General features: G+C 44.6%; 1 protein-coding gene across 2 annotated transcripts; it reads left to right on the top strand.

Annotated features, from left to right (window-relative positions):
- Positions 1-2872: 2872 nt before the first annotated feature.
- On the top strand, positions 2873-16739 carry LOC135374104 (uncharacterized). 2 transcript variants are annotated; one of them, XM_064607106.1, is made up of 5 exons: positions 2873-2989; positions 4180-4317; positions 4438-4531; positions 8402-8469; positions 10818-16739. In XM_064607106.1, exons 4-5 carry the CDS (start codon positions 8439-8441, stop codon positions 16379-16381), a joined length of 5595 nt encoding a protein of 1864 aa, XP_064463176.1. In that variant the 5' UTR covers positions 2873-2989; positions 4180-4317; positions 4438-4531; positions 8402-8438; the 3' UTR covers positions 16382-16739. The 2 variants fall into 2 exon arrangements, with proteins under 2 accessions (XP_064463176.1, XP_064463177.1); XM_064607107.1 differs by lacking the exon at positions 4438-4531.
- The last annotated feature ends 1487 nt before the right edge of the window (positions 16740-18226 follow it).

Below are 18226 nucleotides of genomic sequence, written 5' to 3'. Positions count from 1 at the left end.
ATACAGATATAAATGGATGCATGTAAACAAACTCTTATTGTACGACAACATACCGGATCAGAAAACAAAGCGTTACTGGATTTACAGACAACATTCTTTGACAAATTCTTCCACCGTGACGTAGACCAGTTGGAGGAAGACATCTGTTCTGCAGTCATATTCTCCAAGTTGTCTCGAATGATGGACTCCAGAAGACATTGTAGGGAGAAGCAAATACCCGGGAGGTTTCAACGCAGTTCCATTATAATACCCAATTTACAAACACATTTACCTCGAATATCATCACTTAATCATCATTTCAGGAACATTTCCGTCGTCAGTAATACAGAGACAAGGCAAGTATGGCGTCACCATTTGAAACGTTCTCCATTGGAGCATTCTACAAACGAATAGCCTTCGTGTGGGTAGCGTTAACTTTAAAATTTATAATCTCCTTCGCATTGCCGTCTATTTCGGACTTGTGCCTTATGCGAAGTTCGTCTCGAGATTTTATCGGCCAAATCGAGCACATCGACTCACTCCAATCTTCCATATAACGCCAGAGGAGCTTCAAAGCTGTTTGCCTTCTATAGTCCAGGAAGGGTAGAACAGAGTTGCATAAGGTCTGGGAAGACAACAGGAATTGTAACAAAGTTTATTACGTAATGTCTTCATCGCAGAAGTCTAAAGAAAAAGCCTTAGAAGGAGATCGTGTTGAATCTCGCCCTCAGTGTGGGGAAAAGTGGCAACAATATCCTCTCCTATATTAAATTACTTACTTACTACTTAAATTGATAATACCTTCATTTACTACGGTACTTCCCTCAAAGCCACCACACGCGATGACGTCATCTCTGCTTTCTCAATCATAGCATAGACTATGAATGTGAGTTGACCACATTCTATATTACATTTACTTAAAAGATATCATGTACCAAAGCATGCTATACTACTATACTATACTAGGTTACTACTTAAGCCACGATTCATCATTTACGTGTTGGTTGTACGCACTGGTGCAGCTCTATTCCTTCAGTCTTACTCTAAACCCACATTCACACACCAGGAGGCGACACTTACTCGGACGACAAACAAAGGCGCGGTGAAGGTAACGCCAGGCTCCCACAGCTCCCCATAGAGCCCATAGTTTGAGATAATTCAGGCAACACTGGGCAAGCAACCAATGAAAATGAACTATGATGCCTACCATTCGGCCAATCAGGAGTCTCTCAGTTTGGCTCGCCTTTCGGCTCCGTACTGGCTACCATCGGCTTTTACTTTTACTGGTTTTCATGCCCAACGCTCGTTATTCCGTATTCCAGAACTACTAGGCAAATTTTGGACAAACAACACATTTATTTGAAACATCGTACTGACTCAATAGTCTGACACAAATATTCACCGTGCGTACAGAGTCAAATCGTTGCGTTCGTTGACCAAGTTCGAACTCGCAAAGCACACGCACACTCTACTTCCTGAAGCGAGAGACGCTCGCACGAGTGCGTACGATTTCACATTGAGCATCTCCTTTCGTTGGTCGCAGTGCGAAGGTTTCAACGAAGAGGGAAATGCTTGTCGCACGGACACCGAATCCTGACTCCGTTGTGACTGCATTTGAAAATGCGACGGCGCTCACAAGTGTTCCTCAGGCGTCAGCTCACCACTGCATTCCAGTTCTGAACTCGAGAGACTGTTCGTACTTAGGGTACTTGTGTCGGGAAACATCACAACACGCGCTGAGTTACTCTGACACACTAACAAATCTGCGACTTCTCTTTGAACAATGCGGTCATATGGTGCTGTCAACTGACATAGTCGAGACCAGTGTTGCCAAATGTCATTCACAGGAAGTCGCTAGTGGCGTCCCGAAAAGTTGCTAAAAGTCGCTAAAATCGAAACTGAAAGTCGCTAAAAAAGTCGCTGCCGCTACTGTGCCCTTTTTGTTCGTTGCACGTTGTGAAACAATGTGGTGACAGACCAACCAGGATGTGTAGGCGAATGAGCGTGCTAGATGGCCAAGAGAGGACATGAAAAAATGGGTCTGAGTGGATAAGAATGACAGAAAGTAAAGAAAATTCGGACCTTGAATGTCTTCTGCAAAACGTTTTCTGGTTTTGTCATCGGAGGCACCGAACGTGGTTTGTTTATTGCTTGCAAAAGGTTCCGATGCCTTCTCGTCTTTTTGCGACCTTCTATGCTTCTTTATGTCTGACAACATCGTGCACAGCGCCCTTTTGTCGCAGTCTTGTGTGGACAAAGCTATCCCTTGAATACTGGCAGCATCACCAAGCTCTTGCGATCTTACTTCGGAGGCATTTTGGAAAGCACTTGCGTCTAGTCCACGCTGCTCGTCAGAAAAGGGGCAAACTGGCAACAGCTCAAAGAAGCTAGCACTGCGAAGAGCAGCAACGAAACTGCACTACGCTGAGCCGCTGCAGCTATCCGTGTAATGGGATTGGCTCTAGAGCAGTTACGGGTGGCGCGATTTCATATTATTCTCCGACAGAGCTTGTCGTCTACCGAAATGTGACAGGAAAATCACGATTCTTCCTGACTTCATGAACGAATATTCGTGTCGCAAAAAGGTCGCTGAACATATCAGAGAGTCACCAAAAAATCCGCTAATCCCAAACACAAAATTTTGTCGCTAGACAGACCCCGAAATCCGCTAAATTTAGCGACTTTTCCCCAAATTTGGCAACACTGGTCGAGACGCCGCTGCGACTTCTCTCCCTTCTCTTCTCGTAACTGCCCGCCAGACAGGCAGCCCGCGAAAGAATGCGCTTTTGAAACTTTGCCAACCAATAGCGGAGCGCGCAATGTCCTTCGGCCAATGGGTATCAACTATGATGCCTGACGGAGCCGCGAAGAGGGGGACCTATGGGGGCCGGGTAACGCCTTATCAGCCTTCCACATAAGCCGGGATCCCGTAAGTGTCCCTCCAGACCCCGCCAGGTTGCCGATGGATATCCAACTCTTCAAGTGAACATCACTGGAAGTCCAGAGTAAGGTGAGATCCCCAATGCGTATATCTTTCACTATTATTTATGCTGTGTTGTAGCGTTTCACTGTGTGGTTTCGATTTTTTTTACTGTTCTCACTGTGTTTGTAAATTGTTCTTTACCAACTGCATAGCGTATTTTTAGAAGCGGGATTTTCTTGCGTTTATCTTCGCTGATCCTGTAACTCCTCTGCTACTCATAGTGTATTAATCTGTATCGTCACAGTAAATAACGTACGCTGTGTCCGGGAGGTGGTTACTTAAAACCCCCAGGGATCACCGCGGAGCGTGCCCTTGCTTCTCCTTCAATTAATATAAAGCGTCACTCTTACCGATGGTCGCTCAGAATTCCCACCTATTTGTGCCGTCTGCCTTTTTTTTCCTTTTTCGGCGAGTGTGTTACGGTTAATTCGAATGTTCGTCATTGATGCTAATATCCCTAAATATCTACGTAGTTCGCCCATCATTGCCCTTTTATCGTCTCAAGCGATCTGTAACATCCGCAGTGGGGAACAATGTCACTTGCCATCCCTTCTCGTGTCTGGTGGTGTCTTTCTGAACAATTGCTGTCGGCTTTTTTTCTCATAGTTCGTTAAATCAAGTGTAAGTTTAATGATGTCCTCGCTAGGAAAGGTCACCTTGGGTGGTCTGCAGGCGCAAAAACAACTGATAAGACAAGAAGAGCCATTCAAGGCATGACGTCAAGTACCCACTCGAACCATATCTCTCCCGTAGTGACCGTGAGGTGACTGTGTGTAAGTGTTGCTCACATAGGGCACAGAGACGTTGCAATATATATTTTCCCTTCTAGTTTAATTGATACATATTATAATACACATTTTTATATTTCTGCAGTTTTGAAACCTATAGCTCCCATTGATGGTCCTCTATTCGGCAGAAAAGTTTTCGTTATGTTAAACCTGTAGGGCCCTGCTGTAGGTGAAATTAACCCTCAAGGACATTACTGACATGCCATTTAAAAGTCAGACTACGGACAGTTTATGAATACGTTGTGGATGCGATCTTCAATAGAACGCAGCATGAATTTATGAAAGCCAATTGTTGTTAGAAAGCATGCAGCAAGCCCTGTATGGAATCTTTGACAACACAGTTTCCACCACACTTGTGACGTCATGTCCCGTCCGTAACCATGGAAGATCATCATGAGGATGTCTCGTAAGTCACATCGCACATTGCAGGTGAGCCATGGGTCCGGCGTGGGAACATCGACGACGATCGTAACTGAAGTGTTCGGCGGAGCCAGGGCACGATGAGCGCAAGGTACAAAGACTGACACGTGATCTACCTGGGGCTTGAAAGAAGTACTGAAGAAAAAGGTTTGTAAGACTCGAATACTATTATACGCTCCATTGTGTGGTATTGCATTCAGCCAGAAAACATACTTGACGGGGACTATAGCCCGCATTTCCTTGACGTTTTCTTTTTTTTGATCGTAGCAAGTACTCGTTCAACCACCCGTCAACACGTGCCAACACAGCGAGGGCTCCCAGGGAGGTCACATTCTTGCACACGGTTGTAACGCTCAATAAGGTAAGTCCCGTCAGAGCCTCCCACTTACCAGAAACGACCGACTGACAAACGAACGCGTTCGCCGGAATCTGTTCTGGATAATCTCAAGCTAGATAAACATCTTGAACGTAGAACAGATTACTTAAAAGGGTAGGAACACATTCATAATGCTGAAAGATGGAAGTCACTGAAAAGTTCAGAAAAGTCACTGAAAAAGTCACAGGAGCTTTGTATGTACTTGCCCCTTCTATGTTGTTCCAGCCTCAGAACATCAATTGTCTTTTGTTCACATTCATAATGCATTTCACATTGTCATGAACGGATTGTACTGCACGCCAGTATATTTATTTTTTTATTTATTTATTTATTTATGTTACCCTCAAGGTATACACTACAGAGGGGAGTGGGTTATAATACAATAATACAATAGGAGCACGCTACTTGTACACATACATAAGCAAAAGAAATCGAAATAGAACTAAAGATGATTAAGTGAGGTAAGCGAGATGATCCGTTATTGCGACATGGAACTGCGTGATGGAAGTAATGTTACAGATTGTTGAGGGAAGGTGATTCCAAGCAGCTGATGAGCGGGGGATAAATGAATTGGCGAACGTGTTCGTCACAGCAGACGGGACAAGGACTTTATGCAGATGATCTAATCTAGCTGACGTGTAATGCGGGGGAGATATTAATTCACGTTTAAGTGCAAGGTTGTGAAAGTAGATCTTGTGAAACATTGCGAGGGTGGCGATATTTCGTCGTGTTTCAAGCTTCAATAGCGATAAATGTTGCTTCATTAAAGTCACACTCGACGTGCGATGGAAGTTACTTAGTATGAAACGTGCAGCCCTGTTCTGTATTTGTATTTGTATACTGTTACAAAAAGAAAAAGAAAGAAAAAATAAGTCTTCTTCGTGTTGCGAGCCCTCTGACACACTCCCGAGCGAAGTGGTGACGTCGAAGAGTTCGGAGTCGCTTCCATTTCGACTGGCAGCCAACACATTGACTTCTCGCGCGCTGGCCTTTCCGCTGTGAAACAACTTTCAATCATCAGATGCAAATAATTTTTTTATTTTCTTCTTTATTTTCTTTTTTTTTTTTTTGAGGCTAAGTATTCCTACTTTGAAAGAAAGTGATTGGTAGAGCTGAGCGCGCCTGCGAGTAGGAATTCGCGATCGCTGCAGGTAGCGGGTGTACCCGCAATGCGACCACGGGTAATGCGGGTGTACCCGCATTACCCTCACTCCATGGCCAACTAAGTGATCCCTCTCTGTCACACGCGAGCTCAGCAGTCTGCAGTGCCCTATGTCGTTGGCTGTATAAATCCATGTGCCAGATTTCAGCAGGCAAGTGCTGGCGGGCGAGTTGGATTATTAATGCAGACATATATGGCTCTCTGTTGAATTGCAGTTTTACTGGCATGCGATTGAAGCCGCCCGAGACACGTAGCCAACGCTCAGAATTTCCGTTGTTTCAAAATAGAAACAGCGGTAAAGTGGACGAGGAACGAAAATGGCCCGCGACAACGCGTGGCTTAATTCATGTTGGGGTGGGAACGCACTTAAACTAATGCGATGCCTTTGAAGCTTGCCTTTTCCCATCACAAGGTTCACTTGTTTGTTCAGGTTGGGACAAAAGTTTACGGAACACGCGAGCGAGGTACTTGTTCTTCGGTTTGACACCCTAGCGGCAGCCGGAAGTGGGTGAGTTTACTGTTTCGGAGGGATGGAAGGGCCTGGGAAGGGTCAGAGCCGTATATTAAAAGGGAGTCTGGCCATTAATGGGTCATGCCTATACCTGAAGCTCCACCCACTTTTTCAGCTTTCCGACCAATGAAGTCTTGAAATATGGGGCGCTATCAATCAGCCTATCCTCACTATTTGCCCCCTTATCCAACATGGGCAGCGCCATTTTGGGTGGCAAGTGGATTGGATAGGATTGAAATGGATACCTCTCGCAATCTGCAAAACTAGTGGATTGTTGGTGCAAATTTGATAAGCGCCACCTAGGGAGCGTAAGGCACGTCGGGAATTGTCGTCTGCTTCCGTCGATGTACCGCTGCCGGCAGAACCACCTGCTGGGACACATTCTGTTGTCGGTATGATTTTTAAACAAATCTACATGAATAGTTGGAATATAAGAGGCCAGAATGTTTATATCCATGAAATCCAGCTGTTAAAAATAAGATTGTAGAGCACAGCGCCGTTTTTGTTATGATTTCGTTGTGGTCGCCGCGATTGCCGTGTTCACTAGGCCTAACACCGGCGACAAAACGTATTATTTTCAGTTAGATATTGATGGATGAGCATAAGTTGAAACTCATTTCTGAGAAATTTATATTAGGATGCACATTTGCAGCGTAAAATCAGGTTAGTCTGTGAAAATTTTTTGTCACGAAATCCCCGCTTCATTGTGTTTGTTTTCGTCGCCATTTTGGGTGGCAGTATGGTGTCATGGCGACCCCCTTGGTAAAAAGCAAACCAATCAGAGGAGCGAAACTGTGATTGACAGGTCGAGCCTCTTTTTGTGACTCCTCCCAACGGCCAGACTCCCTTTTAATATACGGCTCTGGGAAGGGTGTGCTGTGAGCGACACACAGCGGTAACTCCTACTTCCCAGGCACATCGAAGTGACACTGGATCCACCGCATCTATCCACCCCTCCGAAACAGTGAACTCACCCGCTTCCGGCAGCCGCTAGGGTGTCGCACCGAAGAAAAAGTACGTCGCTCGAGTGTTCCGTAAACTTTTGTCCCAACCTGTACGATACCTATCAAGTCTTCATGATCTTATGTTACAAGAACAGTGCGGACATCACATAAAACGGATGCGTGCTGCCGAAGGTATGGTGGCGAGGAGGAAAATTGAACGCCCTGCGCAGGAAGAATGAGCTGTACTTTACATACCTACGGTACTTACCAAACAATAATTACTTATAGTTCCAGGAAATTGTAATTCAGTCGGACATTCAATCCCCAACACCGATGTCAATAACAAACAGAAGGAACGCATCCCGAAGGAATGCCCGCATCGTCATCTTCATCATGCAGAGTCAGAGGGTCAACAAGAAAACGGGCGTTTGAGCTGGCGGTATATACCGCTCACTTCCCCTTGTGGGTCCCAGTGCGGGTATACAGACAGTACTTCAGGTGCGGGTCGCCCAGATTAAATTCTTGCGGGTTTCCGGGTCCAAATTTGCTTACCTGCACTCACCTCTAGTGATTGGAAGGACTATCGTTGGGGGACCAACCGCGGGCTGGGGATTCCTTCGCTTTCACATCGGCCAACTATACGATGCGAGATGGTTATGTGGGTGGGACACCTAAGGTACTCATGGCCCGTTTTTCTTCACGCTAAACCCCGCAGACCCTCTCTAGCACGATAACCCGCAACGCTCCTACATTGCAACCACATCTGCAAACAATTTCGTTCAATTTAAAATTATCCCCGCATTTTCGCGGAAGCTCGATGGTTGCTATCGCTTTACTCTTTGTTGCATTAAAAGTGAGACTGCTATTTTGCCATATGCCATTGTAATTTAGAATTTCAAAGTGATAGAATTCCACTCAGGTAGAAGATTTTGATTGGTCGCTGTGGATTCGTTAGGTAGGGTACGGACAACCAATCCTAAAGGGTGATTCACTCTACTGCGCTTACGGTTGCGCTTGCGAGTTTCGTAAGCTGACAGCCAATTGCTGCAAGGGAACATCTTTCAGGATAGAACGTAGATACACGTAAGACACTGCACGCAGCCATAAACACAGACATGTGAATCTGCCTTAAATGTCAGTTCCTCGATCTGCAAAGAAAGAACTTATGTTTCGCGACTCAAAACGCACTATGCATGTGCCTCTTTGATAAGACTGTTTTTCTGTCTGTCTTGTTCTAGATACCCTGCACGTGTTGTGCTGCTCAAGTTGTTCAAGATGTTGTCGTGGCTCTTTGCTTTGTTGTACGGTACGTTATTTTCTATTTATTATCGCGATCTCTTCACTGTCTGCTGCTTTCTGTCGTCCTCTCAGCTTGCACGCGTATGTTAATTTGTGTGTATGCAAGTCCATGAGAACTAAAAGGAACAAGAACGGTTTGTGTGGCTCTCTCCGTGAGCCTAGTTGTCGTGAATCGATGATCTCTTTGATGAAGTTTGTAGGTAGCGTGTTCCAGGAAAGAGACAATGTTCTAGCTAATCCACGGGAACAACTAATGGCCGAGCGGCCCGTGCGCCGTGCATTTATTAGCGCGACCAATTTGAACGAGCGCTGATGGCGTTGCAGATTGGGCGGCTCGCTACAAAGTCAACATCCACAATCCCATTTAACATCTGTAATGCTGTTACATGGGATGAGTGCTGGATCTTATACTGTTTGTGGCTAAGATCAAAATGTACACGATATACCTTTTTACTCACACCCTGTTTCAACGTCATGCACAAGAGGTGTCATATGAACTTTGTCCTTTTACTGAGTACAACCAGGATGGCTTCCTCAAAAAATATAGGGGCGAGAGAGAAACTTCAGCCACCAAGAATGTTGCATCTTTGCTGAAGTTCCACCAAATGTATACGTCACCGAAGAAGGGAAACAAAACAATCCTAGAAACCCCTCTCCTACTTCGTATGATGGCTGAGATGAAGTATGGAGAAATTGCATAGTGTGACGATTGCTCTTTGCCCCCTAATACTGCCGACAATTCTGGTGACAGGAGTATATACATTGTACACGTGTGCAAGATGTTTGCCGAATACAAGCACCTTGTACACAGAAAAGAAAAAGAAAATGAAAGAAAACATCTCCCTAAGTGCCGTGCGAGGGGACAACCATGACGCAAAGCCTTCATTCTACTCAAACCGTTGTCTCCTCGCTATAAAGTCTATATCTCCTCAGGATACCTTGGAAATCTTATTGAATGAAGACGAATTAGGGAAGTTAGATCCCCGAGGAAGATTGATCAAGGGCGTTGGTGACAGTTCTGTGAAAGAAGCGCCATCTTGTATTTCTTTGCTCTGTTGTAGGGTACGTATTTTTTAATTTTTTTTTATTTAGCCGGACTCCAAGAATGCATTACCCAACCCTCTCTCACGCTCCCATGTGGTCATTACATGTCCTCCTTACCCCAACCTAGCGTAAATGCGGCAAAAATCATTGCTTTGCTGTTTGCGTCCTGTTCTGTCCATTTGTCTTGTATGTCTCAGACCCTACCCAAGTGTGAGGTAACACAAGCAGACAAACAAACACTACTAGCTGGAAAGGACATACAAGGAAACCTCTGTTGCTACAGTCGTATCCTCTCCCACCATTGTTCTGAATCCATTAATGATTTGTACTGATCTTTTATCACAATATTATTGTCGCTTCACATTGCCTTTCAGTCTTTCATCGTCCATATTGGCTTCCTCGTGCTGTTCCAATCTCCTCTGTTCTCTTTTTTTAATTATTATTATTCAGAAATTCACGTTAAGTACATCATATTCACTATGGAGGAGACGTGCATTCTTTCCCTTTATTCTGGATCTGAGTCTCCCTTGCCTACAGTATAGTAAGGGCTTTGTTGCTTTTTTGAATCTAGTCCTGAGCAGGGTGATTTCAGGTAGAATCAGGCGCGGTGGTTCGGTCGACCTCTCGGATGTTTTTCGTTCCAGCATACGTTGCAACCTAGTGCTTCGCAAGTACATTGGCGGAGAAGATAGCTGAAAATATCGGACAGCTGTTTTTTTAACATAATGTTCGAGACTGACCTTTTCGAGCACTGGGCTTCTTTTCAGCGCTCGTATCTTGGTAGTCATTAAGGTCACGCATTTAAAGTTCAGCACGCTTGCTGCCCACGTGCTGCTGTACTGTTTGCTCTACCTTTGAGGTTCGCGGATTTGCGGGTGTCGAGGTAAAATAAGAGCGCCTCATCCGCAAAAAAAAGAGCTTTTTGACTGCGTAAATGCTTTTCTGCAACTACAAAGGGGTTGAAATAGGTTACATCGTCCTGTTTGTCATTAAACGCTCTGTCAAATCATATAAAAGAGATCGTTGGAAACTATCGGGCATTCTTCCTGACGCGCGTTTAGGGAGTGTTGGTATAGGTCAGAAACCTGCAACTTCGGTAGACTATTATTTTCCATATCCGGCAACTCGTGACGTGGTTCACGTGCGTCACAAGCTCGCATGGCGTGATGAAAAAGAAAGAAGCGAAAAAAAAAAAAAGGTTCGCGACGCTAAAATGGAAAGACAGGTGTCGCGGTCCAAACGAATTACCACAATTGACCTGTTTGTTGTATTTCAGTTAGTCTGTTCATAATTCCCATCTCAATATTACAGGAATTTCTCGCTTCATGTACAGAAATATGGCTTCGACATCTGAATCTGACGTCGACATGGAAAGGTCACCACAGTGGGACGACGTCAGGAAGGAAATGCACGAAGCCATTGCGGCGAAACACGAGGCTCGTGTTCTGAAGTGCCTGGATGCTGTGCCTGCATTGAAACTGTGGTTGGATCCTGTCACAGATGAGTCAGCTCGTTACAAAGCAATCGAAGAAGGAGCCTTCAATATTCATGGCCTTTTAGTCTCGCGGGAATGTGGACTCAAGAACGACAGCGAATCATTGTGTTACCAACATCTCTCACCCCTTGAACAAGCTGAAATTCGTCGACAACGATATTACACCACAGAATGCGAGGGCTCTTACATCGACTATTTGAAAAGCAAATCACTGAGCGTCACCAGATGTGATGACTTCGGTGTACGAAAGGAGAAAATGTTTAAGCATATCTCCAGTGATGAATTAAACAGGATTATTCTCAAAGTGGCTGCAAGAGCGCCACACCTGGAAATAACGTTCGACTACAACAGTGAAAATGTTCAAGGGATCACGGGAAGCTGCAACAGAGGTGTCGCCGGCCTTACTTTCTACGAAGAGCAAAGAGTTTTCATCAGGGGCCGTGCTGCAGAAGCCAAAGTCTGGGGAACACTTATTCACGAGTTATGTCATACGGCACTTTACCTAGTGTACAGGAACGATGGCAAGCCATATTACAGCGACGATACCGAGCGGGAAAAGCAATACAAGAACATCCTGAATAACATAAAACCCAGGCAAAAAGATATGAACCTTCTCATCCAGCAAGCTTTTATGAGCAACAAGAATGAAGAAGAAGAATTGATTGTACGGATCCCCCACGTACTAGTTCAATATGGTTGCGACGAAGGTCATAGGGTTCTGGAACGGGAAGTACCCGAACTGCTAAATTTTTTCAAGGACCATGTCATCCAGGACATGAGGGAATACATTCAGAATGCAATCCCATCCATAGATGCAACACAGATAGAAAAGGAAAACGCTAGACTGAACAAAGCTTTCAACACTGGCAATCTCAACGTCCAGTTCGAGAAACCAATAAATAGAAGTCTCTGGGAGAAGGGGTCGCTTCACATCGTTACGGGTCCAGAACTGAGGCTTCTCGAAATAATGGTTCACAACTCTGTGCAAGCTACTGGTCGACCATACTTGTTTTTCGAAGAACACGAGAACTACCCCACGCTGGACTGTGATGTGTTAGTGAAGTACAAATGTGCATTTGTGCTCGTGACAGTTCGTTGTGTCACACGCTTTATAAGAACTCTTAGATTCCTGAGTGAAGTATCCGGTGTGACCGGAACTAAGGTCATCTTGCTCGTGGAAGACAGAGAGAAAGAAAACTTGATGAAAAAAGTCCAAGAAGGGAAATTATTTTCCGGTGTGCACGAAGACCACAGGGTCATTGAAGCAAGCTTTAAGCACGTCTCAAATATCTGCAAAAACGACATTTTTGAAAAATCTCGAGTAAAACTTCAGGGCAAAGATATTTCAAGGTTACCGGAGGCAACAAATACAGATACCTTCTTACGTTGCGTAGATACCGCAGTTTTCCTAAAGCTATGCGAGTCGGAGAGCATTGACCTGGGACCTCCTCTTCATGAACTAGAAGAATGTGTTATGAGCTATTACATAGAACGAAGGCTTACAAGAACTGTGGAAATTGACCTGCAAGAATGTAGAATGAACGATGACAAAGAGGCTTTCGCACTTCTGGGTTGTGAGAAACATGTTGCAAAATTTATACCTAAAGGTTACGAGGCAAAACACATGGATAATTTAGTGTGGTTTGAAAAATTTGTGGTAGTCCAGGAGCTACATGACTACGAAGCTCTCCTAGACAACGATAAATACAGAGAGAAGGTAGTGCACCTGCTAAGGCTAAACGAATCCCGCGATGGACTCTTGTGGACCAAATCAAATGGCCCTCTCAATCACCTTCCAATGACGGGATGTGACGATTACACGACAGAGACGTTGCTGAACGTGCCCGAGAAGGTCGTTGTCGTCTCTGGAGCACCTGGTATGGGAAAGAGTGTGTTGGCATCTCGGTTGTGTACACAGTTAAAAACTCAAGACAAGAAACGGTGGGTGCTCTACGTCGACCTTGTTCAGAGAATGGCATCAGTTAAAACTGCGTCGCCTAGTCTGGAATATCTAGCGAATCTGTGCCAGGTAGGAAAAGGTGGTCTGGAGTTCGCTTTGTTCGAAGAAAGCTTGAACAATGGAAGCCCTTTCGAGGTCGCTGTCACGTTGGATGGCTTCGATGAAGTCAACGAGGAATGCCGCAACTGTGTGCTGCAACTTGTATCGTTTCTAGCCAACAGAAAAGTTTACAAGGTGTACCTGTTTTCTCGCACTGTGTTTAAAGCCCGTGCACAAGATGCCTTGCACACAGTGTCATATGACCTCGTTCCTTTTTCTGATGAAAACCAGAATGAATTCCTCACAAAATATAGGGCCCAAAAAGAAACTCCAGCCACCAGGAATGACGCACTTGCGCAAAAATTCCAGCAACTGTATGGGACATTGAAGGAGAAAAACAAGACAATCCTGGAAACCCCTCTCCTACTTCGTATGATGGCTCAGATGGAGAGCGGGGAAATTACGGAGTCTGACGATTACTCTTCGCTCCTTAATATTGCTGACATTTGTGGCGGCAGGATATACACTGTACACATTTACATGATGTTTGTTGAGTACAAGCACCTTGTGCACCGAAAGGAAAAGGTGAAAGAAAACATCACCCTATGTGCCGTGCGAGGGGACAACGATACCGCGAAGTCTCCATTCTACGCAAACCACGGTCTCCTCGCTATGAAGTGTATATTTCATCAGGATATATTGAAAACCTTATTGAGTGAAGACGAACTAGAGCAGTTAGATCCAGGAGGAAAATTCATCGAGGGCATTGCGGACAATTCTCTCAAAGAAGGTTTTGTGAATGGAATTAACGATCGAGGAATTCCCGAGTTCGTTCACAAGACTTTCGCTGAATTCTTCGCAGCTCACTACCTGTTGGAAAGGACAAAAGCCAGAAAAAGGCCGAGCTTTAGGGAAAATGTCGTCGGACTGTACGGTGAAATAGACTACGAGGGTGTAATGGTGTTGTTCGATGGACTGGCGTCGACGTCCTATCCGCTTCACTCTGCCGTGATGAACAACGACGCTTCATATTTTGAGCAACGTGATATCCAAACAGAAGACATGCATGTTGGCGATGAACTCCAAAGGACTCCATTGCACGTAGCTGTCATGCATGCTGATAAAAAGACATTGGAGAAGCTTCCAATGGAAGATGTACTAATCAAGGACGATAAGTTCGAAATGTCACCATTCAAGTACGTGGAACTCTTCTCCCCATGGATCGCAAAGTGGACGCCAGAGCAGATGGAATATTTGCGGCACGTGCCTAGTGCAATAATTGCGCTGGATATGGTTCGGAGGCAACATTTGTGGCCAATGAGTCAAGCTATGCGAGAGAGACTCAACGTGTTATGCGCTCGATGCAGTGAGGAAGCAGTGAAGCATTCTACGGAAAATCTGCGCAGATGTGAAACCTTTGAGCAAAAGAGAAGTTTTCTAGAGCGAGCTATATCCACAGCTGTGATATACGACCTACCAGACATTTTAGACGTGTACCTGACCTATGTGTCCCCGAGAGACAGCACAGGAAATCTAGACAGAGACATCGTGGACCAATTAGAATCACGCAAGGAACGAAGCTTGAGATGTTCTGCAGAGCCTTCGGTAATTGGAAACCTTGATGACTTTGCAGACCTTGACTATAAAACTGCCCCTTTTTACGCAAAGTCGGAGGTTGTTTGGAAAATGCTCCTTCCTTATTGCGATATGGGAATTCTTGACAACGATGGAAACACAATGCTGCACATTAGCGCGAAGGGTGGAAATTTGGAGACAACAAAATTTTATCTCTCACATTTATCCATTAGCAGTAGAAATAGACACTTTCAAACTCCTTTGCATTTGAGCAAAGTTGCAGAGATTGTGAAGCTACTTCTTCCTCTTTATCCATCAGTGAATGTTCTCGATTATAATCAATGCGCTCCGATGGATATATGTGCACAGAGAGATGATTTGGAGGCCATCAAGTTGTTACTCCTTCGCACTCGGACATATGATGCACATCACATGAGACTCAACACAACACTTTATGTGGCTTCTAAGTCTCGTTCCCTTAAAGCTGTGACGTTTCTTCTACCTCACACAAGTGCGCACCTGCTTAACTGCGAAGGAGAAACGTGCTTAGACGTTGTTTGGACAAGTTGGGTATATGAGTCGAGTTCGCATTTCAACGTTGTGAGGTGTCTCATCCCACACTCTCTCGTGAACTCACCTGAAACGCTCAGCTCGTCACCGTTGTATGTCTGGGCGAAACGTGGTGGAAGGGAAGTGATGCAAACTCTATGGCCTTATTTGCGACACAGTGACCCTAGGAATGCACGGAGGATCAGCAGAAGCTTGGTGGATGTGGACGTGAATTGGGATTTTGAAGAAATTTGGTGTCTGAAACTACTCTTCCTCCATTTAGACGTCGTCGCTGGTGACCCTTATAGCCGTAAACTGCTACATGATATGGCCAAGCGCAAGCTACCACGGGTAAATTGCATCAATTACATGAAGCTGTTACTGCCACATTTAAATCTCAGTGAGCAGTATTATGTAAAATGTCGCGTAGAAAATGATGGCATCGTTACCTTATATCGGAAATGGTCGGACATGAATAAAACCGATGATGCCCCCGTTGACAATGCCGACACGGAAATGGTCGACGACGATTGCAGTACGAAGTTGCTGATAGCAGCAGTGGAAGTTAAAGCTGTGGAACTTCACCTCTCCCATTCATCCGTGTGCTTTACAGATAAACAAGAGAACACTGCATTGCACTTGGGGGCGTTAATTGGACACACAAATAGGGTGAAAGTTCTGATTCCTTTTTATACATCAGTGGACGTGATCAATGTGTTTCGAAAGACACCCATGCATGTGTGCGCCTATAAAGGAGACCTGGACGTTGTAAAGTTATTATTACCTCGCTCTAGAATGAGTTCCCGTGACAAGTATGGAAAGACACCTCTTCACTTGGCCTGTTACAGTGATGCCGTTGATATCGTGAACTTCCTTCTTCCACACTCGTTCCCTAATATGCGCGACAAGTTTGGTTCCACGTGCGGCGCTCTTTCCGCTAAAGGAAGGAAAATGAATGTTCTCAGATGCCTCATTCCTCACACTCTTATGAACTGTCCTAATTCGATAGGCCAATCACCAACGCTAATGTGTGCAGAACATTATATGAGAGAAGAGCTGGTGACATTATTGCCATATTCTTGTGATTATGACGTTGCGAGTTTACTGACGCCTTCCTTGTCGTCATTTGATGAGGACCATATCAGTATGGAAAGTACGCTTTGTCTCAAACTGATGGTTCTCCACTCAAATGTCACGGCAGTGCATGCGTGTTTCCGTAAAACACCCAACCGCATTCGAAGGATTTATGTACAGTAATCCAAACCTGCGTCCAAAGGAGACTGAGAGATCAGTATTCCTGAATTATATTTCTCTCTTGCTTCCGCACGCAAGTATTTCTGCTAAGGAGGATGAAGGCAAGAAACTGTTACAAAAAGCCCTCCAAATTAGTCAAGATCCCGGATTGATTAGCGTGCTTCAGGAATGGCTCGCATGAGTGACATTCAAATGTATATGAAATAAAGTGTTTTTCGCACATTGGAGAAGTCTTAATTCAAATTAGTTTGGAACTCTCACTCATTTCACTGCAGAGTTGTGTAAAGTAACTATTGTCGAGCGAAACACATGTGCGAGACAGTCATACATTTATTACGATCCAATAAATGTACGGGTTGCAAATTGCTTTGGCAGTTATGATTACAGATTACAGTTTAGTTACAGATTATGGAACATATTACTTTACTTAAACGTAATAAAGCTTTGTGTAGAGGAACTCCGACTGATCCAAAAGTACCAGAAATTGGATTTGTGTTCGTGTGATTAAAATGATTACATGCAGCTGTCCTTGGAAGTAATGTGTCTAGTTAGATGTCATCAAGAGATGCAGAAGGGAAGAAATTCCAGTAAAGAAATATGAAGCGAAGTGTCCCAGAAGGAGAGCCGCACATATTTCGAACAGAGACTCTTCTTCTTCTGGGCAGTTCTTCTGTTCTTATTCTTCATGAGCGAGATGGAGAATTAGGCTCACACACACCGTAGGACATGTCCTAGAGTCCATGTCCTAGGCCTCGTAGTAGACAAGGACACGTGTTTCGAGGGGACACAAGTTATAGTTATGGTCAGCTTCTGCAAGGTTGGGATGTGCGCTTAGTTTTTATGACAGGTACTTTTGCGGACTGAAACTACCCGAGCAGCGCACAATATTGGTCCAATATTGGCAATGTCCCGGCTTCATTGGGCCTATGCAGGGCCAATCAAGGCAATGAAGAGCCAATAAGAGCCAATAAGTGGTGTTATTTTGGCTCATCAGCAAATTCACACAAATGAACAAATAACGCACGACATGTTAGAAAATGACCAGCATGTCATTGTTATTGAGGTTTGAAGCAATGTCGCCCATAAGATTACTTTCTGGAATTGCTTAGTTAACAATGACGCTTCGCTGGCTTACATTGGTCTATAATCAAAAGAAATTGTCGATGTAGCCAGCTTTCAACCACTGGTTGTAATTTAATTTTCCAAAGACACGTTATGCAAACAGAAAAACCAGAGTACTATTGCTAAAATTTAACTTGCGTTCCTGCGAAGTGTTCTGGCAACAACTATTTCTTACTTTTTTTGGTCGATATGTTCTCAGTGATGGGTAGTTCTGTGGGACTACTCGAATCCCAGACCGAGCGAGATCCTACTATCTCACCACCGCGTGCCACCCATGGCAGTGTTTCAGTATCTACAGAGATAAATATAAGAAAAAAGCCGAAAGAAAACAATAATGCATTGTGCCGTGATGCCTTCCCGTTGTCGTGCTGCCATTCAAACCAATTAAAACTAGACCGGAGTGGCAGTTACTATAGCTACAGGGCATTCGTATTCTTCATTGGCTCACCACGGGCTTGCAACATTGGACCAATATTGGCAGTTTCATTGGCGTATTACCAGACCTTTGTTGCACGGCCTATATACTGGACCAACGTGACTTATATTGGCTGCCAATCTTGGACCGATACGTGACCAATTATGGTGTGCTGTTTGCAGAGTTATCTTTACAGTTACCAAATTAAGTCTTCGAAGGCATCTTGTGCTTGCACCACATCACTGTTAGGATATATTGTCGAAAAGGAATGAACTTGAATTCGCGTTTTGATATGATTCCCAAAATCGGTA

The sequence above is a fragment of the Ornithodoros turicata genome, unplaced genomic scaffold, assembly GCF_037126465.1.
Source record: "Ornithodoros turicata isolate Travis unplaced genomic scaffold, ASM3712646v1 Chromosome44, whole genome shotgun sequence".
Taxonomy (NCBI): Eukaryota; Metazoa; Arthropoda; class Arachnida; order Ixodida; family Argasidae; genus Ornithodoros; species Ornithodoros turicata.
Note: the sequence above shows the minus strand (reverse complement) of the source record. Positions and strands in the feature narration are given on the sequence as shown.